This window comes from Platalea leucorodia, assembly GCF_965183815.1.
Source record: "Platalea leucorodia genome assembly, chromosome: Z".
In the NCBI taxonomy this organism is placed as follows: domain Eukaryota; kingdom Metazoa; phylum Chordata; class Aves; order Pelecaniformes; family Threskiornithidae; genus Platalea; species Platalea leucorodia.
This window is the reverse complement of record NC_138858.1, coordinates 56,870,055-56,896,041: the sequence shown is the minus strand read 5'-3', so window position 1 is coordinate 56,896,041 and position 25,987 is coordinate 56,870,055. Positions and strand designations below refer to the sequence as shown.

At 44.8% G+C, this 25,987-nt stretch overlaps 1 protein-coding gene across 1 annotated transcript in view; it reads right to left on the bottom strand.

The window, feature by feature from the left end:
• The window catches only part of TRABD2A (TraB domain containing 2A), a gene marked incomplete at its 3' end in the record, with an annotated part of 80,391 nt that overhangs the window by 6,166 nt on the left and 48,238 nt on the right, over positions 1–25,987 (bottom strand). Inside the window, exons 3-5 of the mRNA XM_082336052.1 lie at positions 20,786–20,932; positions 18,421–18,595; positions 4,008–4,098 (exon numbers count right to left, since the gene is read on the bottom strand). Coding sequence (XP_082192178.1) covers positions 4,008–4,098; positions 18,421–18,595; positions 20,786–20,932 — 413 coding nt within the window. The remainder of the gene's footprint in view (positions 1–4,007; positions 4,099–18,420; positions 18,596–20,785; positions 20,933–25,987) is intronic.

The window sequence follows — 25,987 nt, the reverse complement described above, 5'->3', positions numbered from 1 at the left end:
GATTGTCACACTCTCACTTTATCACCTCTTAAGTGTCATGACCCTTTGTCTCTCCTCTACAACATCTTCACATCACCCACTCTTTAACTCTGCCTTACAGAGTGACCCCCCCCAGTTGTCTCCAGTGACCTGATTTGATCTCTCTGAAGGTCCTTTGCTTATGGTTCCCTTTTCCCCAATTTATCTTGACTGTGTCTATTCCTTAATTGTGAAAGTCAGAGCTGGCACCAGCCCTTCCCTGTAGATTAGACTGTCTTGCTGCCTCCAGCCTCCCCTACCAAACTCATGACCATACCATGCTGGAGCTCAGCATTGCTACAGGCACAGCCAGAACGACCTCCATCCTGCATGGCGAGCCATTTATTCTGATACCTGCAGCCTCAGAACACTATTAACAACAGACACTCATATACATAACCTCCTTTGCAACACTTCCTGCAAGTAATTCTTCCAGGGATTGACTGAGCAACCACAGGAAAAGGCACACAACTGCAAAATGTCCTTCTTCCCCAAGGCCAGTTCCCTCTCCCAACACAGCAGCAACGGGAGGTGTCAGGAAGCACCTTAATTACGGCTGTGATTATATGATGAATATTTTTATATATATATATATATATATATATATATACATATATATATATATATACATGCATTCTAAAATCAGGAACAACAGTTAAAGCCCAAAATAAGACAGTAGGAGCTTGATTGAACTTGTGGCACTATTTATAAACTGTCCTTTGTGCTGCTGTGTGGTTGGAGCACCTCTTTTGCCTTCCTTGCTTTGGTGACACCATGAAGAAGGAGCCCTCTGTGATGGATGCACTCCTTCTGTTTGAACTAACTGAACTTTGGCGCAGGCAGATGCTCAGCAAGTAGGCCTAACTGAAGTTAATTCTATTGTGTGAGGCTATCAGTGAGAACTCAGCACCAACCCCCCCCCCCCCCCCCCAAAATGGTTTGGCTGGAGACTGGGCAGATAAGTGGCCAAAACTGCATTAACACAGCAGAAAATCTGACTACAAATCGACCACCTTACGCTACAAATGACTGCAGCTGTCAGGGCCCATTGAGCTCTCCTTCCATAGCAGATGGCTTTGCAGTGGTGATCTCCCCTTGAGTAGTGACGCCTCTCAAGGTTACCCCTAGAGGCTGAGAGATCCCTTACCTGACACCAGACATCGATGCATTGGTAAGTGACATTTTTTGCAGACATGTAACATTCAAGATACGTCTAGTAAGCTTAAGTGATAATCTTTGTATCGCATACTAACTCTAGGTGTAGTAGAATAACAGTATTGTGGAGTATTGTAATAGTAGAATATTGTAGTAAAGTAATAGTAGAGCATTGACCGCTAGTGCATCTGTAGTTACTATTTTACATACCTAAATTTACTGATTAGAACTCAATAAACTAACTACTAGATCAGATCTGTCTGAGTGATCTCCGACTCTTCTCCTGCGACACCCTCCTGCCTCCACACTCCACTACAGGCATTCATCCCCTTCCCCCTGCAGATGGTCAGGACACCTCTGGCAGCCCTGTCTGCAGATGAAGTTGTGTGAGCACTCAGCAGTTTGCCTGTTACAGGAAAACATGTTACAGAAAATCCTGCAACTTTCTGTGTTCCTACATGCAGATACCTACAAGATACCTCAGAAGGGACTTTCTGTTTTGCCAGGGCACAGGAAGCAGCAGTCTGTGCTGCTACTCCACAATGTCATGTTGCAGGGAAGGGAGACAATTACAGACTTCCTCATCCTCTTGTTTTAGGACCGCTCAGCTAATATCCCCTACTGTATCTGTATATATAGTAGAAGAGCCATTTGAATGCTCTGGCTCACTTGAACCACTTGCCAGTCTTTTCCTCTCTCAAATTTGTCCTCTGAAATAGTCTACGGGTACTGATTGGACTGTGTGCAGCACTGTAATCTATGACAGTAGCTGGATATAGTTCCACATTTATGTGGGCCGGACTGGTTTTATTGACACAGACTGCCCTGGTATTTGCTCCTAGAACAAGCCCAGGATAGGAATCAAGTTAAACCCTCCGTCACCTTTCCCCCAGGACTCTTGCACAGGTCTTTGCCTCACCTCAAACGCTTTTCTCCTTCAGAACTCACATTTTTCTTGAAACTTATTTCATATTTTTAAATCTGTTTCAAAGTCATCCAGAAATGTTAACACCTCTTCTCAAAGAAAACACTAAACTACCATCTTCTTTAGCTTCTTCATTCAGCTTTAAAATCAAGACTCCAGGAAAGATGTTCTGTCCAGTAGGGCTTTCAAAGGCACAAGAGTCACTGCTGGGCACTGAACTCCCATGATGTGGTCAGAGAACTGGGTGCCCAGCTACCCTGAGTATCATTGATACCTACCTTCTGATGGGTGAAGACCTAGCCCTTGTTTCCACAGTTGTCTGCCCTTGATTTCCTCACAGCTACACTTTTACAGAGCAGTATCAGATTTTGGTTATTCTGGTTATATTTGGTTATACATATTAAGCTCTCTTTCTTTAAGCTTTAAGAAGCTGCTATGGCTGTTTTCAGGAATACCTAAGCTAAGAATGTTCTGGGGCAGGGAGGGCGGGGGGGAACCAACACAAAAATATCAGTGCAGGCAGGTTTTTGATTATCCCCGTAAACACTGATACCCTGCATTGCCTAGCATGACTTAAGTGTTACAGGATCATTAAGTCTTGAGCTTAAGCATAAGAGGCTTCTTCATGTCAGACCACCTGCCCATTGGTGGCAACAGGGTTAGGGGTTGCATTCATGTACTCAAGGGCATGAGTCTTCATTCAGTTTGTTTCAGTGCAAGTAGAATTAATGATGTATGCCCATGTCAAGAATCACAGCAAAACCTTGACCTGCCAGAGTTTGAATTTCATGGCCTGAAAAAGGCAGCAAAAGTGGTGCAAAGAGAAAGGTGAAGCAACCAGAGTATGAGAAAAGCTTATTATTATTTTGCACCACATCTGTGGAGCCCCTGGCACAGACCAAGACTCTGCACTGTGCCCCCTGCACAAAAGGTGATTGTCCTGCCTGCCAGCCCCATAGCAGAAATGTGGGGGAGGATGAACATGTAAGCTGTGAGGGACAGCATGCCTGACACACAGGATAAAAGGGAAACGGTACCATAATTGGGATCAAACCTTTTTTCCACTGTGGTCTTTTAGCAGTGACTATAAGGAAGAGTGAGGATATCTGAGAGATATAAAAGCACATGATTGACAAGAGTCTGGAGAAGGGGGAGACAAGGATTGCAGAGCCTAAGCTGGTGGCAAGAAGTCCAGGAAGAGGTGAGTCAAAAGCACATGTAATTCTTGGCAGAGTGTGGAGGAGGAGATTATTTGGTGTTCTGTAGTTACTGAAACTATGGAGATGGATAAAGGCACCCAGTGAGAGATAAAAAGAGGCAGTAAGGGTATATTTCAAAGGACAGCTGCAAGATGAACCAGAACAGCAAGTACTTTGTGTTAGAAATGCAGAGGAGAGCAGGGGACATGAGGGCAATCAGTCATGGGGACGGCTTGCAAAGAGGCTGGGTCGACTCTGGGCAGTCAGATTCCAGGCTGAGAGAGAGAGAGTAATCAGAAAGAATCAAAAAATAGCAGCGTAAGAGGAGAGTGTTAAATGGCAGGACAGTCAAACACTTAAAAGGGAGGAAGGAGGAGCCTGGAAGCCTATGCAGTATGAGACAGCATCCAGATCTGATGAACCAAGCATGCATACTCTATGGCTGTTAGTTTAAGAGTTAAAAACTTACAGGGGGGGAAATATTTTTATTTTATAAAAAAAGAAAACAAAACCAAAAAACCAAAACCCAAAACCAAACCAAATAAAATCCTGTTTCCAAACTGGCTCATGGAAAAGATGAGCAAACTGCTAGGGAGGAGAGAGGGAGCCCAACTCACTGTTAGGTATAGTTCAGCTGCCACTACCTCTTCATGATTGTTTACAAACCCACCCTCCCAATGGCTGCTCAGCTAGATAAAAGCATGCATTACTTGTTGATGGCTTGTCCAGCTGGAGTGTGTTCTACCTCGTACCCTTCTCTCCTCAAAACATCAATGACTGTGTTGTTGCCCATGAAGTGACCTGCAGTTAAGAGAAAAACGACATCAGAACTCAAGGAACACAGGGAAAGAGAGAGAAGAACAACAAAGTCCCTCCTCATCACAGGAGGCGTGCCACACTCAGGGCAGGCAGTGCTTTATCACTCCCCACCAGCATGTCCCAGAAACACAGGATCTCTAACAAACGACTGCTGAACTTTCCCAAGGTCACTTCAGTTACCACATTCTGCCTTTCTAAAATGCAGATGTGATTGAAATGGCTCTGATCCTGCAGGTTGTTGCGTTATCAGGCCACTGTGAATTTCTTGGGGCAATAAGAGATGAAGTTGGGAGACACCTGTTCAGGAGCAGCAGCAAGTCTACAGCTGGTGGTGGTGCAAACCAGATCAGAATCTGGACACAGTGTGCGCATCATTTTAACATACTCTAGCATCATAAAGGCACTATCTGAGATGTTAGTCAACATCATTAACAATTTTTTAATGATTAAGAATCATCCAACTGTAGAGAACGGAAAATAGCTCTGAAAGCCAATGACTTAGATCAACCCCTTTCATTCCTTCCGTATAAGCCACTGGGGACAGAAACTCTAGTTCAGTTGTGTTGACAGAAGTTTTGGAAGGACTTAGCTAGCTCTGCCCTAATTCTGTGATTTCTGTCTCCACTCCATTTTTACAGATGTCGTGGCTGGTCAGCCCATAATTTGGCATCATAGTGAATAAATGACTACTCAAAGGGTGCAGGAGTTATTCCTGAAGCAATACTCTTCCTAAGTACCTGGGAATAAAACCACCAGAATGATTCTAGTAGCCTGGAAAAGCAGGAGATAGAAAGGGAAGTCCAACGATGATGAGATAACAGGGGATGAAACCCAGGGGATTTATCATTTTTCACTCCAAAATGGCTTCAATGAATTGGAGCACAAAATTCCAGTTTCTCATGCCACAAGAGCAAAGGGCTCATGACTACCAGCTTAAGGCATGACAATTGGATGGTATCATTTGAATTTAGGCATTCATCAGATGAAGTTTCCCCAAGAGCCTAAGAACACAAACAGATCTAGCTGAAATGAAACTTTTTCACCAAACACTGCAACACACATCCATTGAGTACCGTATTTTCTCACCTAGGAAATGGGTTTTCCCCCAACTCCTCAGGCTAACTTTTGCCTTCAGAAACAGTAAAGCTTGACCATTAGGTGGACCTGACCTAATACTGTTGGTATCTGTTGCTTACCAATGATTCGGCCCCAGATGCAGTTAACTGAGAATTTTCTCATGTTAGCAAAAAGACCAGATGCAGCAGGGAACAGGAATGACTGTAATTAAACACTGTAATTGAGTAAAATTAGCCACTGGAAGGCTAACATTAGGTATGTAAGATGCCAGACCTAGTTGCTATCTCTCACCTGTAACACAGAAGAGAGGAATGGGCAAAGGGAAGGGGAGAGGGGATTCACTCCTCCTCCCCTGCCTCCAGACAGCAGAGAAAGGGGTGCTTCCAAAGAGTGATCCAGCCCTTGTAAGTGAGAGTGAGGTAGGACAACTCAGACTTTTAGAGCAGCACCTCTCTATTGATGAGGATAGGGACAGTGTATAGAGCAAGTTCAGACTAGCTATCCATCTCATGCGGGCAACGTTGGATGGGCTGAGTCCCATCCTCAGCAGTGAAATGAAGTGCCAAGGCTCTGAACTCGTATTTTCCTAATCTAAGTCCTTCAGGAGGAAAGGGACAAGACATAAAGATAAGCAATCTATAGGGCAATCTATAGTGTTAAAATAATTTTCCTCGTGCCAGTTTAAGAGCTTACAGTCTCACGCATTTCAAGAGTGAGCTAGTGAACAGCTGCTCACATCACACCATCAAACACACTACCCCCTGTCGATCTTCAGTTACCCTTGCTCAGAGCAGTGATTTAGACTGGTGTGTAGGAAACTACTGTAGCACATGCATGAATCCCATTTCAATCAGTCAACCTGCTCGAGTGATTTCCTGAAGCTGGGCCTTAATCTTCTTTTTCATTTGATGGAGTGATAAGAGTATGTTTTATATCACAGTCCCATGTACAGGCCTTCACAGATAGCCTTTGCTCATTGTTGCCGATGCAATGACTTATGTCTGCATGTGACAGAAAAATGGTGTGCTAATATTGTGCAAAGGAGAACAGACCAAATGAATAGATATGTGTAAAACAGATGCATACAAAGAGGCATGTGATATTAGATTGTTCACAAGATGTGATCAATCAGGAGCCATTCAGGCTAGGTACATAAAAGGATTAGGAGATGTCAGTGTTTGCTATCCAAAAGGTGGGCCATGCGTGCTCCATGTGACAGAGCTAGTCTGGGGCCCAAAGGACCTACAGGCTCAACCTGGGCTAGCTGCAAAATGAAAAAAAGACAGAAAGGTGAGGATTCGAGGTACAAGACCCCACCAGGACCCTCTCTACAGTCAGCAGTTTTGCCTCTTTTCTGGGAACTGTCACAGAAAGTGCTTGGTGGTGTGTGAGAGACCTGATCACTAAAAGCAACTGTAAGAAACATAAGAAAGATTAACTCTCCAAGGTTTAAGATCAAGCAGCTATGCTGAAAGGAGACTTAGCCCAAAGTCATATGACAAGGAGTAGGCCTCTTTCACCTGTTTTCTATTTTAGCCTAACACACTTGAATACCCCCCAAAAGAAAAGCCCTGTGCCCTGTCCCATCGGAACGCCTGCTCTTTCCTTTCTGTACACAGCCCTGCATTATCCTCACACCACTAAGTGAAGAGATGCCTCTGAGAGAGGTCAATTTACTCTGGCAGGGGGTGGGGAGCCATGAATCTCTATTCTTCTGTGTTCAAACTCAAAGAGAAACTAAGAAGCTGTTGTGTGCACCAGCTCAGCCATGCACTCTGCTGGAGAGTAAATAAGACCCCAGCCTTTAATCTGTACTGAAAGGAGATGGCATGCAGGGACTGCAACAGGCAATACGCTCAAACAACAATGCTGTTTGACTGATGTGCACTTGCAGACCAGTCCATGCACATGGACATGCATTGAGCAGTCCTGACCTTCCTCAGTAGCAAACCCAATCTTGAAGAACACAGGCTACTACTATTGCCATGAAATCCATGTCTCCTGTTTGCAGCTTTTACTGCCAGTGCATGTAGAGGTATTTTCATCTAGGTAACTGTGCTAGGACTGTGGGTTTCAGCAAAGGCTCCTGAACCAAAATCTGAGCAATTGCGAGGCTGAAAATTTTCTGCATCTAGCAAATGAACAAGGAAATACTGCACAGCAGAACTTCTGATTCTGTTCCTTAATTTTTATTTTTCATATGAAACAAGATTATAAGACTGAAGAAATCTATGTTCCTCTCTGAATTTTAACAAAATCCACAATTCCAAGCTGATACACAAATTTCTTTCACCACTTCTTAGAATCATGTAAAAGGAAACCCCCAAGCCCACATAATTCTTTGTGTCTGCTGTGTTTTCCTTAGTAGAAAGACAGCACTTCCCATCTGCCCCAGAAACACGCCAGGACTTCGCCATCTACAAATATCCCAAGACAATGAATCATTGGACGTACATGTAAAGAAACAAAAATGTTTGTTAGGAAACCTGATCTTGACTGCTGACCTCCAAGAAGTGGTGGGAATAACTACAGCACATGATCGTAACAGTACAACCACAAAATGGCACAAACAATTCTAGCCACTGAGGACATCATAAAGCAGGATATTTATCTCTGACTGGGCTGGGAGTCCTCAGATGGGCTTTTGGTGCCAGAGACTCTATGGTCACTGGAACAAATATTTTCAAGAACATTTTAGAGGTACAGATCTTACAATTATTTTAGAAACTTCCTGGAAACGCCCACGGCAATGATCATCTGCTATCATTCTTCTTAGACTGTTTCCAAGAATTATTTAGATAAATTCATATAACATGCGCCAGACGTGTGAACAGGACACCTGTAGGTGACTGGATTAGAGTTACTGGCCTGTGAAAAAGGCATGACACGATGCTGCTGACTGTGAACAAAGAGAGAGAAACTTTGGCAAAAATTATCACTTAACTGTGAGGCACGAAGGACAGCTCATCCCTCTCTATATGCCTCCCATGGCAGAGTTCTTGTCCTACCCTTTCAGTAATCAAAGTATCCTCCAGTAGCAGTCTGTGACCCAATAAACCCGTGGAGAAGGGTTCAAAGCTGTCAGTGCTCCCTCAAAGGATGCAAACACAAGCAAAGGAGAATTCCTAATGGCCTGGAGAGCAGGGACATGGATGGCCCAAGTCAGTCCGACAGGTATCTGCAGCGAAAAGCTGAAAGTTCAGTGTGGGACAGATCCAGCCAATGACCTAGCAAATGCAGAGTACTGTCTTAAATCATTTCACTGGATGGAAGCCAAATTGTAAAACAGACATCCTACTCCTCCTACAGGTCCAGATCACTTTAGCGTTCATCAGCCCATAGGGTGGACAAAGTGATCCTTATTGATATCAGGTACCTGACGAAGCTAAAATGAGTTCCTGGAAGACAGGTCTTAGGACACAATGACTAAAAAAGGAGACACAGAAAGTAGCTGTGTGGTACCCACACCCACAGTGTCCTCACAGGCAAGAACCCTTACAGAGGAATTTTATTCATCCCACTCCATTGTCTGTAATTCCCTGAAAGGAGCTGAAATGAGTGAAACAGAAGCAAACTTGTGGAAATAAAAGGATGCTCCTCCCTATCCCCAAATCTCTACTTAGTTTAACCTTTTGGCACAAGGACAAGGGAGGGCTCATGCTCTGTGAGTGACAGGCAAAGTCCATTTTTCACACATATCGCAAAATGACCACACTCTGTTCCCATATAGTACTAAATGAGCAGAGAAAGATAACCCTAACCATGTCACACTAGCAGAGCTTGGCAAGCCATATTGGAGGCAGTCATATCATAGCAAGCACAGAGAGAGCCCTCGGCTTTGTGTAACCAAGTTACTGCCAAACTGTTTTTGCAAAAGATCCTGTGCAAAACTGCAGGGGACTTCCTATATGGGCTGACAACACCAGCAGTGGCAAACATTCCCAGCTGAGCACCCGTGAAGAAACCTGTACTTGGTGCTCAAAAATGCAGGGGCAAATTTCATGACTTTGCCTCACGCGTACACACAGTTACACTTTTTAAGTACATGTTGGGATGCAGAACTTGGAGTCATTTTAACGCAGTTAGCAAAATTATGGAGGAAAAAAAGCTAGACAAAATATTTAATATGCTAAAGAACGAAAGTGAGTGATGTGATCAACTAAGTTACAGATTAGTTTCCTTTAGATGCATGCTTTCTGCACACACTGTTCAAGAGGAAGACACTGCTTTCAAGCATGAGCACTGTGCATCCAGATGAGGTGAGCTCGCACTTCACTTCTCCCAGAATCAGAGGAAGTCCTGTGCAGTCACAGTAGATAATCCAAACAACATATGGAAAATAGGGGTCATTGATAAAGTAGCTGGGTTTCCTGATTTGCCACCTAAGTTAAAACAGTTTCTCAAACAGAAAATATGTAACACTAAATCTAATAAAACCTTCTTGCCTCTAACGATATTTTCAAGTCAGGAAAAGCTCAGGTACCAGAACACAAATCAAAGAACCAAGAGCATGGTACTCTCACAAATTTAATGCTGGTGGGAGAAGGAAATGACAAAAATTGAAGGGGATGAGGGCGGCCCTAGGGTATCGTACGTCAACTTAAAGATTCCCCAAATTCACGTTAAGTGCAGGAGTATAAGGATGTTGCATTACAATACTTCTGCATACATGTAGGTCAAATCCCCTTCAAGCAGCCCTCCCATGCCCTCCAATCTTTTTGAGACGGCATACTCCTTCCTATGATTACCTGTAAGATGAAATATTACTCCATAAACATCAAACTTGAAGTTTTACTCTCCTGAGGCCAGGACAAGTGTTTGTCTTCAAAAAACATGATTTCCTTCAAGTCTCTTTTTTAGTATAAAATCTTAGTGGATCATACTTCACCACTCTGAAACCAAAGGGGAAAATCTGGTGGGCAGGACCGTGGAACAGTGGCATTCTCTGTGCCCAAGAAAATATTTTCACTGGACCTAGAGAGACTTAAAGAAAGTGCCTCAAACCTTCATTCATTCAGGACGAAACAAAAAATAACTTTCCATTTCTTTAGAAGTGATGTGCTTTGCTAATTAACTCACCTGCATGGAATTAATAGGATTCATTTTCCACATTTACTTGTAACAGAATCACGTAAACATGAAATCCTTCTCAAAATAGTTGATGATGAAGGCCTTGTGCAACATGGGAAAAATTGCCTAATACCACAGTAAAGAGCCATATGAAGTTACAATTTGCATGAGTCAAAATGAAGGCATTTTTCTTGTGAGAGACAACAAGAAACTCTTAACTTCCAGGTTCTGTCAAAAACTAGGTCTCTTAAATGTATGACCTGAGTATATTTTGGTCCCAGGGATTCCCATTTTTACCTTTGGGTAAGGTCAAACATCCTGATAACTACACAGATTGAAGCTAGAAAAAGTTTTCCACTGATTATAAGGCCAAACTTACAGCAAAGTTAACATAAGGAAAAAGTTTACACCACCATATCGCTTATTTTGTAAAAACTGAGTTAAAAGAAACAGCTTTAGCCACTGGGACTCCATCTGCACTGGCATTTACTGGGAGTTTTCCACTGTTGAAGCCCTAGGCTCATTAGGCAAAGAGACCCTCATGTAGGTGAGTGACTATGCTAGCAGCTAGCGTTACACTACCAGTAAGGGAAGGAAGTACCAGTGCTATTTCTGAGCTGCAGTACTCACAGCCACCTCTGCCGCTGGACCTGCTCCCACTCCACACCTCTGCTTCCTTTCCAGAAAAAAGGTATTAAGGACTTGAAATCCCACTAGCTTAAAACATACATTACAAGACGAAAGTTTTCCTATTGCTGCCCAATAAAGGTAGCAATGGGTAAACCCAAGCACAGATAAGAAGCTGATGGTCACCAGACTGTCAGTCCCTGAGCAGAAACAGCACACAGTTGTTTGATCTGGCTGATTTTGACAGTTGCACTAATACGTTAGAACAGAGTTTTCTGCCTCTAGTGCAGAAATGCAAAGCTTTCCTCATTTCATGTGTCAGAGATGTCAGGAGGAGTGCCCTTCATGTGAACACTGGGGTTTTGGATGTGGGTCCTGCCTCCACACAAGATTATCTATCCGCTTCAGGGGTTGTTGTTCTAATAAACCCTGCCATTAGTATTCTGCAGACTCAAAGAGGCTACTAAGGACAACAGTCTCAAAGCTGCTGGGTTGTGTCTGGCATTCTCAGATTACAAAGGTACAGGCACACCTTCAGGGACTCAGCCTTTCCTCCTACCCGAAGGGGCTAAAATGATGCTGTGTTCCAGAGTCAGAAGAAGCAAGCAGGCAATCAGCAAGCCCTTTGTGCCTAGGGAGAAGCAAGGTGGCCCCACAAGACTCATTTAATCTGTTTTATCATTAGGTTACCTTCCTGCCTCCCCCCACCTTTTGTCTTCTTCCAGGATTTGCCAAGATTCAGCTTCTTGTGGATTTTTCCTCATTACACATTTCAAATCATTTATATAAGGCATAGATAAATTTACACTCCCTGTGCACACCCACATCTCCAGTTCCAAATGTGCTGATGGCAGGTTCAAAATTTCCGTGCCGGGTTCTGAATTCCTGGTGAATTTCAATTTGATATCCCATTTACTTGGGCAACTTTCATCTTCTCATGGCAGGTTCTTGTTTGGTTGGTTTTGTTTTACAGGTATAAACACCTACACAAGATGGACAGAGACATCCTGGCTTAGCACTGTTAATTGTTTTTACGAACACCAGTGAGAGGTCCTTTCTCCAATCTTTTCTTTTCCAGAGATGATAAATCTTGTTCCTCTGGCATAATTTCCCATCCAAAAATGCAGATGGAATAGCAAATTTCAAGAAGTAACAGCAAACAGCTCTACATGGAAACACCACCACCTGATGCACCATTCAGGACAGAGACTCAGCACAATTCCAGTTTCCCCTGGAAATCTCTTGGGTTTTTTTGCTTTTTATGATGTAAGGGGCAAGGGAAAAGGCATCAGACATGCCTGTGGATCCAATGCACTTCGCACCTGCAGCTGACATGTAACTGACTAGTCCCTCACATCCCAAGGACTGCCTCAAAACCTAGAGAAGTTGGAGGAAGCCATCTGGCAGACTATGCCAGACTCTCGGGTAACCATAGGTGGTAGCAAGTTCTCTCTTTTCCTTGTCCAGGTGGCTAAGACAATAGGTTACACACCCATCTTCAGCTCAGACAGGGTCAATTATGCTTCTACAATGATGTCCAAATCCTCCTTCTGTGTGTTGTTGGATCACATGTCAACCACCCAAGAGTTAATTTTAGCTTAGCAAGTATCAGTTGACTCAGCTGCTGGGAGGAAGACAACTAAGATCTGGAGCTCTTAGATGAATTGCTAATTTGGATATTAATTCATCAGTCTGCTCATAACAATTCTTCTTTCTGGGAGGTCTTGCAGGGGGTGGGGGGGTAAAGACTAGGAAAAAACCAGCCAGTCCCTAGAAGTTTGAATCCATACAGTCTCAGTAATGCTAAATAAACACATTCATTATTTCCTTTAGTAATTAGAAGAAATAGTAGCTGATGGTGGCTTGCCAACATGCACTATACTTTAAAGCCTCAGAATGATGCTGGAGCAGCAAAGAAAAAAGAGCTCTGAGAGAAAAAGGAATTTGCCAGTGTTTACAAGATTAAGAGGACCAACTTCTGAAGTTGTCACATCAGCCAGCATCTCTCAGTGATGTCAGTCATTTTGTCCACATGGATATAAAGCATATTAGATCCCTCTATACTTCCTATTCATGAGCTGGCACTTCTGGAGTTTCTCAGCTGTTCAAAAAGGCAGGAGAGACCAGGGGGAATTTAAACTTGGCTCCTAGAATCTCTGGCTTCGCCTGAGGCCTTGCCTATCATAATAAAGTCAGAATCTCATGCCACTAAGTATGCTTCATCTTGCATAAAAAAAACCCCAAACACTCTTTTTTCCCCCTCTCTTATTCTTTAGCCCCTTCAACAGAAACTGTAAGTAAGCTAAAGAAAACAAGCCATGCTCATCCTGGAATAAAAGCGACCATGCAGAAGGAAAGCCCATCTAGAGTTGAATCTGGTGAGAAACATCAAGGGAAACAAGGAATGGTTCTACTGATACCTCAGCAGTAAAATAGATAAATGTCAGCCCAGGGCTGAAGGAGGCAGGAGATCTAGTTACAAAGAATACGGAAAAGGCCAAGGTAGTCAGTGCCGTTGTCACCTTCTTTACTGGTAAAACCAGCCTTCAGGAATCTCAGGTTCCTATGACTAGAGCAAAAGACCAGGACAAAGAAGGTTCATCCTGGGTGGAGAAGGATCAGGTTAAGGAACATTCCTTATCCAATAAGATACACCCACAGGAACTGTGGGACCTTGCCAATGTCACTGTGAGGCCACTCTCAATTATCTTTAATAGGTCGTGGCAATTGGGGAGGGTCCCTGAGGACTGGAAGAAAGCAAGTATCGCTCCTATCTTCAAGAATGGCAGGAAGAAGTATCTGGGGAACTACAAACTGGTCAGCCACACCTGTTCCTGGGGAAGGTGATGGAGCAAATTATCCTGCAAACCATTTCCAAATGTATTAGGGATAAGCAGATGACTGGTCAGTATGGATTTTTATGATGAGGGCTCATGAAGTTCAGCAAACCAAGTCCTGCACCTGGGCAGGAATAACTCGAGGCAGCAGCATAGGCTGGGCACCAACTGGCTGAAGAGCAGCTTGGCAGAAAAGGATGTAGCATCCTGGTGGACATCAAGTTGACCCTGAGCCAGCAACATGCCCTTGTGGCAAAGAAGGCCAATGGCCTCCTGGGCTGTTAGGAGGAGTGTTGCCAGCAGACTGAGGGAGGTGATCTTTCCCTGCTTCTCAGCCCTGGTCCAGTGTCTAGCTCTGGCCTCCCCAGTTTAAAAGAGATGTGGACGTACTGGAGAGCGTCCAGCAAAATGGCCACAAAGATGATGAACTAGAGCATCTGTCATACGTGGAGAGGCTGAGAGAGCTGGGACTGCCTGGAGAAGAGAAGGCTCAGGGGGGTATAATTGATGTACAAATACCCGAGAGGAGGCTGTAAAACAGATGGAGCAGAACTTTTCTCAGTGGTGCCCCATGAAAGGAAAAGGGGCAACAAATACACATTGATATACAGGAAATCCCACTTAAACATAAGAAAAAGCTTCTTTACTGTTGTTCTTTACCTAGAATAGGTTGCCCAGAGAGGTTCTGGAGTCTCCATCCTTGCAGATAGTCAGAACCTGACCAGACTCAGTCCTAGGCAAACTGCTCTGTATGATCCTGCTCTGAGCAGGGGGGGCATCTCCAGAGGTGCCTGTCAGCCTCAACTATCCCATGATACTGTGAAGGTTCAGCCTGTACGCAAGCACCCTAGTAAGACCTATACAAGTGGTAAAACTCTCGGCAGCACAGTAGGACAATGCAGCCCTCTCTACGTCAATGTGCACCTCCTAGACAAACCAGAAACCTATAGTGTTATCTAGCTGGGTGTCTATGGAATCACATGTGCCATCACTTACTTTGGCTTAGCATTCAGATCCTGAACGCTCCACTTACAGTTCAGAGAAATTAAAAATGCATATAGAAGGAACACTGCTTGTGAAAGATTATAGCTGGCTTTGCTTCACAAGTTCTTCCACTGGCAACAGGAAGTAGGTCTGGCTTGTAACTCTAGTGCTGCCACACAAAAAGGCCTGTCCATAATTAAGATAAAATCCTTCCTGAACTTAGTGGAATGCTGCTGGCATTACCATCTTTCTCTTCCCATACTTTCCTCTAATACCCTCAAACAGACTTATTTTGGCTTGAAACTTTCCCTATTTGTACTTTTTCCAGAAGCAAAGCTTTTTGGATAGTTTCAGCAAAATCTGTTATTTTTTCCTCTCCACTTTTGTGCAAGCTTAAATTACTTCCAAACAAAAACAGTTCCAGAAATGAGCTCTGATTGTGAAATGTTTTCAACAGAATATAGAGAGACTTTGTCTGATCTGTTAAAATGTAGTAAAAGCATAAAATACACTGGATCTAATGATCAAATCTATTACAGTCCAAATTATGATGTCATTCCATGTGAACCAACATTCCATGTGAATCAACATCTATAGACATGCAGCTGTATTAAGAACAGGAAAGAGATATGAGCTTTTTTTGCACAATGTATTACACATCTCTAAACCACATCAATCCACTTGGGATATAAAATAAATTATCAATCTTTTCTGATTTTCCCCCATTCAAAATAAAAATACAAAGAGTAGTTTAAATAACAAGAGGTGGTATTTGTAATACCACAGTCACCCACAGACCATGACCTTGTTTGGATATAATTGATGATAAAAGTGTTTTTTTCAATGGTGTTTGGTTAATGGAAAAAATTGAACTTTCCTTACAAAAAGCCTAGCCCTTTTAAAAATAAAAAGCACAGGGTAAAAAAATCTGGAAAGAAACAACTAAAAGTCTTCTTCCCCTTCTAACCTGGAGATCCTTCAATATCCTACTACCATTTTAACACAACCTCATCCTGCAGTTTATCAGCCACTGCTGGGAGATACTTTTTTCACTGGTGGCCAGAAGAAGGAAAACCACAATGCAGTGATGATTTAGTCCCCTTCCTATAGCCTTTCTTTTTCTCCTCTTCTTCTACCTTCTACTGCAGCTCTTTCTAACTTGCTTTGTGTGAGCAGTTTCCTGGAACCCTTTTCCAGTAATTAACAACAGTACAATACTCAAGCAATGCTCAAAACTGAACACGAGACATTTGTTCATCTTCACTGCTTGCTGGCATAAAAATAAATCTTCCACATAATTATCTATCACATACAGCATTCTGGATAAGCAAAAGGTTAAATTAGATTGCTGGAAAACAATAAAAGCCCGCACTCATATTTGTAATGTGCACTCAGAAAACCTCAGAACTGTGTAGAAATGGATGTTTTCTGCATTATATCCTGTGATGTTACTTATCTCATTTAGACAATTAATATGAAACAAATTAAAGAAAAAAGAAACCCCCATGCAGTCAAACAAGGGGATAATGAGGAATTATGCTGCTAAAAGTGGGAAGCTGGCACTGTCCTTTCAGAAGAGTTATTTGGAAGAGCAGATGAGAACAGAGGCCGGACCGGTATCAAAGCCAGGGTGTAATTAGAGACAATTTCAAAGCCAATCTAGAGTCCCCAGAGAAGATAAGGAACCTGTCTGGATTCAAAAGTGTGACGGAAAAGCATGGGAAGAGCATACCTGGTGCTTGGAGATCAAGCCATGTGCACATACACCACACATCAAGGGTGTTCATAGAGGGCCGAGGCTCCAGGCAGTGCCGCAGTATAGCAGTGCCAGGTGAATCCTAACTCTGCTGTACTGGAAGAGGCAATCAAGGGACAAAGAAGGGGGCAACTGGAAAAAGGGAAATCAGAGGAAGGAGGAAAGCAAGAGCTCAGAAAGCCGCAAAGGGTTTTAGGACAGTCATGAAGGTTCAGGACAAGAGAGACTGGGAAGGACAGAGATCTGTACTGCTCCCGCAGTGCTTCTGGGCTCTGGGGCAGAGCTGTGCTCAGTAATGACAATGAAGACATTCTGGGGCAGAAGAGTGGGAAGAGAAGGAAATTGATGGGAGGGAAGACAAATGACACAAAAGCATCTTAAAGACATGTGATTTGCCAGTGCAGCTGCTGGGATGCAGGGTGTGTGTGCAAGGAGAATAAGAGGCTCTCTTCTCTCAAAGGATCCTGCTCCTGGAACAGGGCAGATTCAGAGCAACACTTGCATGCACATCTGTCCATTTGCATGGGCTGCTCATCGCTCAGTTGTGACTCATTTACTGGAGCCCCATATCTGTGACTAGCTCCTGAGAGAAGACTAGTTACCTGCAACTGACGCAACTGGCATTCAGGGCTGACATACCTGCTGGTCAGGAACATCAGTCCAGCAGGGACAAGTGTGATCAGAACATCAGCAGCAGTGGAGTACAGCAAAGCCCTGGTCTTAGTTTACAGACAGACATGACCAAAATCTACATAACCCATGCCTGCTTCACTGTCCTTCATGACAAGGAGTTGCACAGAGCAGCGATACTACAGGAAGACAGCATGTTACAACCTTCACGCATGCCTGCACAGACATTATCAGCCTTTCATTACCTCCCTGCCCTCACATGCAGGACCCTTGTTATGCTAAGTTTGTAACCACAGCTCCCTGCTGCAAGTGAGGAGATTCTCACAGACTTTGAATACCAATGCTTTTAGAGTGTTTAAGTAAATGCTTTCCTTGCCTTGTCTAGATCTTCCATCCTCACTAAAGCAGTAGCCACTGAGACAGGAAACCATCACTTCGATCCTGACACCAGTTTCAGTTCTCCCCCTTTCCCAAGACCCATATGGTTCATGGTAGTGGGGATGTGATACTTCTCTGACAATTAGCACCTGTCGTTTCAAACACCAATCCTCACTTCTTCCCTTCCCTGGAGTTAGAACAAAGGACAGGAGTCATGGCAAACCAATCCTGTTTACACCCTCCACCCAGCCCTAGTCTGAAGTGTGGGTGTTAACCTGACTGAGTTGGATGTGCTGCTGGATGTGCCTATGGATTCCTGCTGCCTGCTAAGAGGCAGAAAATGGAGTAGGGTTTCCCCATCTGTGCCCAATGTTCTCCAAAACAGTGGCAGATAAAATTTCCTTGTAGTTGTGGAAGCGCAGTGGAAGAGGTAAGGAGCTGCAGCAGCAAGAAAAAGGTGAAAGTATGCCTTGCTTCTCCCCTTGCATTTGTTGAGCGCCTTGATTCACACAATTTGGCATGTTATTCTTTTGGATGTGTTCTTGAGAGGTTTACTCAAGCACTGGTGCAACCTCTGACTTGCTTGACCTTTCATCTCACCTCCCTATTTCTCCTACTCTTCTGCGTTGGTTGGCCAGAGCATAAACATGTATGCCTAAGAGCTGTTTCTTTGTGTATGCGCTGTAGTTGGTTCAGTATCTTTGGCTATGCGTATAACAAGTCTGTAACTAATAACACTGTGAGCTCTTTGCATACTGAAGAAAAACACTCTCCTACACTGAAAAAGTTTTCCTACTAGGGTACAACTATCAGGGTAAAGTTGTGTTCTGTGTCCACCATGGCAAAAGTACTGACCCTTCTTTAAACTGAGGCAACCATTTGTAAAAAGATTCTAACAGATGTGGGAAGAATGTGTTCAGGTTGAAGGGCACTTCAATCACATACCAGCTCCAAATGCAAAGAAGAAACTCTTGTCTGGGTACTCTTCCAGCAGGTCCTTCACCCTCCTGCCCATTCGCTCATTTCGCTTGTAGATGAGCTCCTGACGGAAGTAGCTGTCTATCTCTTGGGCAGTAATGCGTTCATGGGCCAGAAGTGTAGCATTAATGAAATTCGGGACCTAAGGTAGAAAAAAAAATGTCTTCATGAAAGGGGCATTTATTTCACAAGAAGCCATCATGCACAGGCATTTTGCTCCATCATTGATTGTGGCAATCGCCTTGTCCCTCAAGGCACATCCAGTAGGACAAAACCCAAAGAAAGCTAAAAAAATGACTCAGCGAACTTCTAATAATGCATAGTGGTTCATTTCTCTCAACATACCATTTCATAAGCCAGCCAACTGATTTTCTTTTGATGCAAAGTCAACAAATACTCTCAGTTTGCCACACCATACATCCCAAATCCTGATTGCTCAGCTGAAGAAAGTAAATATTTGCCCCTGGCTATCTTTAGCTACACACCTCTTCCTTAAATTGCCACAGGTATGACATAACTGTAATGATAATTACACTCTTCTAAGAGAGTTTGACTGGTACCAGACCCCTCAGGCTATCAAAGAATAGCTGTGGAATTTGAACTAGTTAACAAAAACATCCCCAAACTTTCCAAAAGAAAGAGGGCCAGATTTTGTCAGGAAAGAAAGTATTACCACCTCCAGTTCCCCTGTCCTTAAGGTATCTTTTAAAATACTGGCTTCCTCCCCTGGGGCCCCCAAGACAGCTGTGGCTGCACACCACTCTGACCTCTTGCTAGTAGAAAGAAATGTGGGTCTCCAGTTGCAGCCATCCTGGCTTCTTGACAAGTAGCTTTGGGCATTGCAGCTATGGGAACTGCTAAGGAAAGGGCCTGCAAGCAGTGGTTTCTGGGGAGCAGAGCCATTAAGCCAGGTGCTTTCCCTTGCAAGCCTGCAGCTCTAGAGCCACTCAGAGACTATCACCAACTGTTTCCAAAGGGTTCTTAGCCCACAGTGGGTCATTTATTGGGCAAGCATGGGGTCAAATACAATTTACAGAAAAGTTCGGCTTAAAAACATAAGATGATAGTGTTGCAGGCTATTACTACTCAGCTCCACTGTGAGGGAGAGTGCCATGCGGTGGAGCCCCTCATGTAGGTAAAGCACACTTGCTCCATCAGAGACGTGCATGTCTCAGCAAGAGTTGTCCCCTCCAAGGACCTCAAGGCAATGCCATCTGTCTGCTGCCTGTAACACCTCAGCAGAACAGTGATGCAGCTTCTGTACACTCTTACAGTGCTGGCCTCTTTTGAGAAGCTCTTTGAAATCTATGAAAGAAGTGCACTGTGTAAGAGCTGAGCAGTGTTAACAACCAGGTTGCCTGCACCTGCAGGCTGAAGGGTGTACATGACAGGAAGGTAACAACATGCGCAGAAAGCTTGGTGCTGGAGAAGAAAGGGTTAGTATGACAGTATTTCCAGCTCTGCAGCACTACACCATATATATCAAAAGGCCATAGGAAAATGGTTATTCAGCAGGAAAAGCCCAGGTACCAACACGCACTTGTTCAGTACTGCGAGGCTAGAGCCTACATTTTCATTGATGTGCACGGATTGCCAGGCAGTACCTCCCAGACAAGAATAGAGAGGCCTGATGTCTCAGTCTGAGGTTAGCTAATCTAACAGCCCAAACAGGCCAAATTGGTCCCTGCTGGGCATTTTCTCGTGGTTTAAAGATCAGAGCATTGCATTCCACTGTGCTGCTTAGGAAACCGTCTCCATAAACCAAGTCTGTGAGGCCTCAGAAGGTTTTCTTTTCCTTAACATTCAGTCTAAATCTATCTTTTCTTTGTTTCACTCCATTTTGCTTCTTTGGACCTTGCCCACAGTACACAATCATTCTGAAAGGGGACATTAAAAAGCTTGCAACTTGCTCAGCCTTACACACAAGCATCCAAGTCACGACTACATTTCTCTGTCGCTATTTGCACAAAAGAGCCTGCTGCTGCTCTCTGTCGGTGCTAAATTCGCTCATACCTAAACTAGCATAATTCCAAAGAATCTTTAAGAAAATAGAGGATTAACTCATAGAGCTGTGACACTAAAGCAAACACAGCACTCGCCCAAAAGGGAAAGCCAGGTGTGCCTTCACTGCTTGCATGCAGCAAGACAGGGGTGAGATGGTGCAAACTCCTGGGACAGGAAGCACTGGAAAGTGGATGCGCCAGGGAGTCAGCAACGTGCGCTTGGCGTCACCTGCAAAGCGCCTGGTTGAGGAGAGACGAGTGTGAGTGAGACAGGGGTTAGCACTATGGGGACATGTGCGTAGTGCAAGGGCTGCAGTGGCAAGACTCACTTGAGAAGTGTCATGGTTGAAGATGATGGAGCTGAGGTCCCCACAGTTGTAATGCTTGATAAGGTCTTCTGTCGTATAGGGGATCTGGAAACTGCCTGCTCGGAGGCTCTCCTGCTGCAAGAGAGTCTGATTCAAAGCAAAGACCACCTGAGGGAGGGGGAGAGGGAGGAAAAGTGAGTTCTCATCTCGCCCCTTGAGAAGGTCACATACAGCTGCCCGCCAAGGGGTCTCTGAAGCTGATCCCGCTCCAAGTGCGCCAGTCATGCGCCGCCAACCCGCGCCTCCTCCAGGTCTGCAGACACTCACACTTCAGGTCGCACAAGCCTGCTCACAGGGAACTGACTCACCACGCATAACTCCAGGAGGTTTTGCCCATGACAAGATTAATACAGAAGATACAAAGGGGCAGACTGAAATAGGAACAATCTTGTTCCCCTAGATCGTAGTTTGCCTGATCACCATAAAGCCCTAGGGCCTGATGGCTCCTATCCCCACGGATCCTCAGTCACCTACCTAAATTAAGCATGGCCTCTCCTTGTTTGCCCTTTCTTCCTCATCCACAAGGAACATTAATGCTGTTGTTTCCTGCTTCATGACTCCTTCTCTCATATACCCCATTTATTTCAGGCAGGAATGGCTCTTTGGAGCAGGCCAGGGAAGGACGGCGGCTGCCAGGGGATGCAGTCTGAGGGCAGCGGCCCCACAGCAGCCCAGCACTCTCCCCCAGCTGACTGCCTCTGCAGGCATGGGGCCTGCCACTGCCCACGCTCCCTCCTCCTCCTCCTCCATGTTCACCTGGGAATTGCAAACACTCCCATTCCCTTTGCCTCAAGCTGAACCATCATGGCTGCCACAGCTCCAACCCCCAGGGAGACTCTCCCTTGACTGGAAAGGGAGAAGATCAGCAGAGGTCTCCTCCAGGTGTTGCTGCTTCCCCACCTCCAGTACAGCATGGCCCTTCCCAGGGTGGTGGACTCAGGGACTGACCCAGAGAGAGCTGCCGCTCGAGCTGCCTCCCGGCTAGGGCAATGCACACCCCATGAGGATAACTGCTACTTAAAAGACACAGGAGAGCAGTTTGGAGGAACAGTTGAGAAGGGCCTCTGGAGCCAAACAGACCATGCAGCACCTCTGTACGCCTCCCTCACTGCTCCAGCTGCTGCAGCAGGCAGCCACCAAGCCCTGGAAAGGCAGGGAGCCAAGGAAGGACTTGGGGCAGAAACTTCCCCAGCTAAGCAACAGATGCCACTGAGCACAGTGGCAGGGTGCAGAACTGGTTACTCGCCCACGCAGACAGCAGCTCTCTATGAGCATATGGCAAGTAAAACACTGCCATCTCTCCTGAACACAGTGCTTACACAAGCTACCGCTGATTTGCACACCAAGACTAGACAACTGTAACAAGCCTTCCTTGTACCTACTGGCTTATTTTTTTATTTCTAAAGGAAGTAAGCTGAGAGATATTGCTGAGGTCTTAAAACACATTTCAAAAGTTACTTCTGGGAGGGTTATTTTCCAAGCTCTGGTGACTCTCTGCAGCCTGATGAGGGCTCTGTGTAATTAACTCCTCCTGGATATTTGTCTCGAACACCATCAAAAGCACCCTGGAACTGGAGGTATTCACCAATACCATGAAAATCACACATACTCATGCGTATGTGTAAGCGTACCCTTAATGTACTGAGATTATGTGAACCAAATCTTGGGACTACAGGACAGGACACATGTGAGAACGAACAGATGCAGTTTGCCCTCCCCCAGCACAACAATCCGTCTCCTACAGAAAAGCGCAAGTCCCACCAAACTTGAAATCACGCTGTCCCCAACACAGCTAGAGCTGCCTGTCTGGACCCAAACCACCGTGTATTTAACTGAATATGAAAGCACATAACTTAGCATTAGTTCTGGAACAGTGTTCATGAATAGCAACATTCACTCCCATTTCACGTTTTTAAAAAGGGCAAGAATTCATGTTGTTGGTAGAAACTGCACCTGATTAAAAGAATACCTGCAGGTAGACACTCAAGAAAGTTACATCAAACTAACCAGTGGCCATCTTGCAAAGGACCTCTGTTTAATTTGGAAGTAAATTAAACCAAAACAAATTGAAACCACTTTATGTCTGAACAAAAGTTTGCATGCAGGCTGGGGTTTATTGCACTCTGAAGCCATCGTTTTCCATTTGTTTGGCTTCACTCCCCACACAGAGAAGCCCTAATTGATGTTAATGACCAGGCAATATTCACTGAGAGACAAGCTAAATCCATGCTGAAAATGTGGGGCTTCTACAGCCAGGACCACTAGGTCATGCCAGGAAAATCTCATATGTACAATCAGTCCAGCCAAAAGCACTTCCATGGGAATGGCTTATTTTGTAAGTTATTTGACTACCATAGCAGTATCCACTTGGACAACTTACCGTTAAACCAATATGTCCCTTTCTAGACTCTGGAGCCTCTGAAACAATGACCAGACAGTCCCTGTCCACAGAGCACAAACAAGACCTGTGACAGTCTCCTGAGCTGGTCAGGTAGCTCTGCCTCAATGTAGAGTAAGAACATCAAAGAGCTTTTGCAATCTTTACCGTTTGATTTTCATCCGAACCCAAACCAGTGGAGGGTAACTGGCTTTTGTGGAGAAAACACCAGCCTGCTGGGCAAGACGTGAGAACAAAGCAAACCTTCCTCTCTCCACTATACTCCCACAGCCTGCACTCCTGCTGTTGCCTACTCTGCATGCTACCCTCTGCTCCATGCACATCTCTTCCCTCCTCCCTTGCCATGTGCTTCAGATGAAACAGATTCAGTCTCTGCCCCAAACAGACCATAGCAGCCAGGTCAAGCCACACAGGCATCTTGCTTCCTCGTGCCCACCCACTAGGCCATAAGAAACTAGCACACAGTAAACTGCAAACAGCTAAATAAATCTGTCTCAAGACCACAGTTTAAAACCGCAATGACTGCCTGCAGTTATGGAGGATTGCTGCACACGTCTACACAGGAATAGAGGCAACTCACACACACCCCGCCCCCGCCCCCCCCTCCCCCCCCCCCTATATTTCTAAGCTTACTGCTGGCATGACACAAAGCTGTCCTGATGAGGCAGCTTTGGCAGCTCTCTGGTCTTTGCTAAGAGTACATCTTTCTGATGTGGAGGTGAGAGAGTTGATACTGGACACGTGAAGAAATCTCAGGATGGCAGCAGCTGAAAGGGTTTTCCTGCCTAGCTGAGGAAGCACAAAAGACCTTTCAACACGAGGTGGTTCATGCTTTACCTCAAAGAACAAACAAAGTGTCCAAGCTCAAGTGCCCAAGACTTCTACACCCCATCCCGACCGTGACTCCCTGGGGATGGAGCATCCAGCGGGCTGCCACGGACCCTACAGCCCAGTCGGTGGGTTTGCATGGCACTGCACGGGCTGTTTTTCTTTGGCATGGAGGACTACAGAGGGCTGTTCCCTGCCAGGTCAGACTTCACCATGAGCAACGTCTTTCCCCATTTGGATCTAGATGTGCAACCTATCACTGTGCATAGCACCCAAGAGAGGAGTCACACAACCACGTGAAGCTCACCCAGAGACACAACTTTCACCTTTGCGTCGTGAGGGACAGAGGTGGTCTCAGCTCCCTTGATGACAGCAGCAGCACCCGAAGTCCCTCTGCACCATTCTCAACCACAGCCCAAGCATTGGGAGCAAGAAAAGTCAAGATATGACAAATGGGCAGAAACCAAAAGACCACCAACATCCTTGACAATTAGCCCTCCCTAATGAGTCATGGTAACTTGTGTCATCAGGCTTTGCAAAAATACTCTCCACATCAGCTGGTCTGAACAGAAAGGTGGCATCTGCTCAAGGGGGCTCATGGCACACCTTCTAAACAACTACACAGGATTATGATTTGGCATCAGTTGTGTGTGTAGAGTTTCTCAAAGGAATGTAATAGCTTCTCTCCATTTCTGTATCACTTACACCTTGTTGGGGGAAGTGTAACTCCCCAGCAGAAACAAAAGGGGGGTGGGGGTAAAGAGGGAGGAGCTGTTTGCAGTACCAGGTGTTGCTTAAAGCTATGCCATAGTGAGAAGCTTATCTTCAGTAAATAGCAATGTCTAAACACTGTCAGGATCTCAAGAGAAGGAAGATTCCTGAACCTACTGTTCTTAAAGGATTTAATTTGCTGAGGTAGGTCTTGCTCAGAGGCTGATAACTCTTATCTGTCATTATTTCTCAAAGAAAACATTAGACTAGGTGCAAAGTGATACTTAAGGGAGACCACAGCCATCAAACGTTGCAGACTGGATCCCAGTCTTGTTTACCAGATGTGAAAAGCTGAAGAAAGTTGACAGAGCATGAGAAGCAGGGACCAGATCAGCAGCTGATTTGCAACTGCTATACTTGCTTAGCACAAATACTGCTTGCCTTCCCAGCTCCCCATTCAGTCCTGCAGTACTTTCATTTCTAATAAGTCCAAGGAGTTAAGAAGACAACAGAAAAGAAGGAAAGGTTGAAAAGAAATTTTCAATTTTGCTTAGAAATCAAAACCAAGAATTTGTGCTGAGCTGAGCTCCTCCAGCAAGTGGTACAGAAAGCATGCATCTGTCTTCCAGGTATCTCTTGCATTGCACTGTGTTTTACTAATCCCCAAATCTTTCCTGTGTTGGAATCCACAGAGATCACTCCACATTCATCCTCCTTGCAAAACTATTCCTCCTTATTTCACACCTTCCCCCCAGCAACTCTACCCTACTCTGCTCCATTAAGTGTATTCATACTAGCATCAAAGTATCTCCTGAAAAGATGTATTCCCAGAACAAAAGTAACAAGTTTATTAGAGAGGGATTTTTTTTTTCCTCCCACCTCCCATTTCCACTGTGATCCAACTCCCACCTCCCATTTCCACTATCTTACCCCAACGCTCTCAATTTTTGTACTGTGGAAAAAATCGATTAAGCTCTCTGGTATACATATTGCTGCAAGCCTCATTCTCCTCCTGGAGATTTCTTCAGCTGTCAGGAGACACTTGTCCCCTTTGCTAGCATTGTTGGAGTGGCCTTCTAGGCTAAGGGGGTGGAGAAAAGGGGGTTAGAGCCCAGCAGATGCCTTTTTTCTCAAAGACAAAAGACCCCCTGCTATCCTCTCCACTTTTCAGCACTTTCATCCACACTGGATCAAAGTGCTATTCTGCATATGAAAGGAACCTGGCA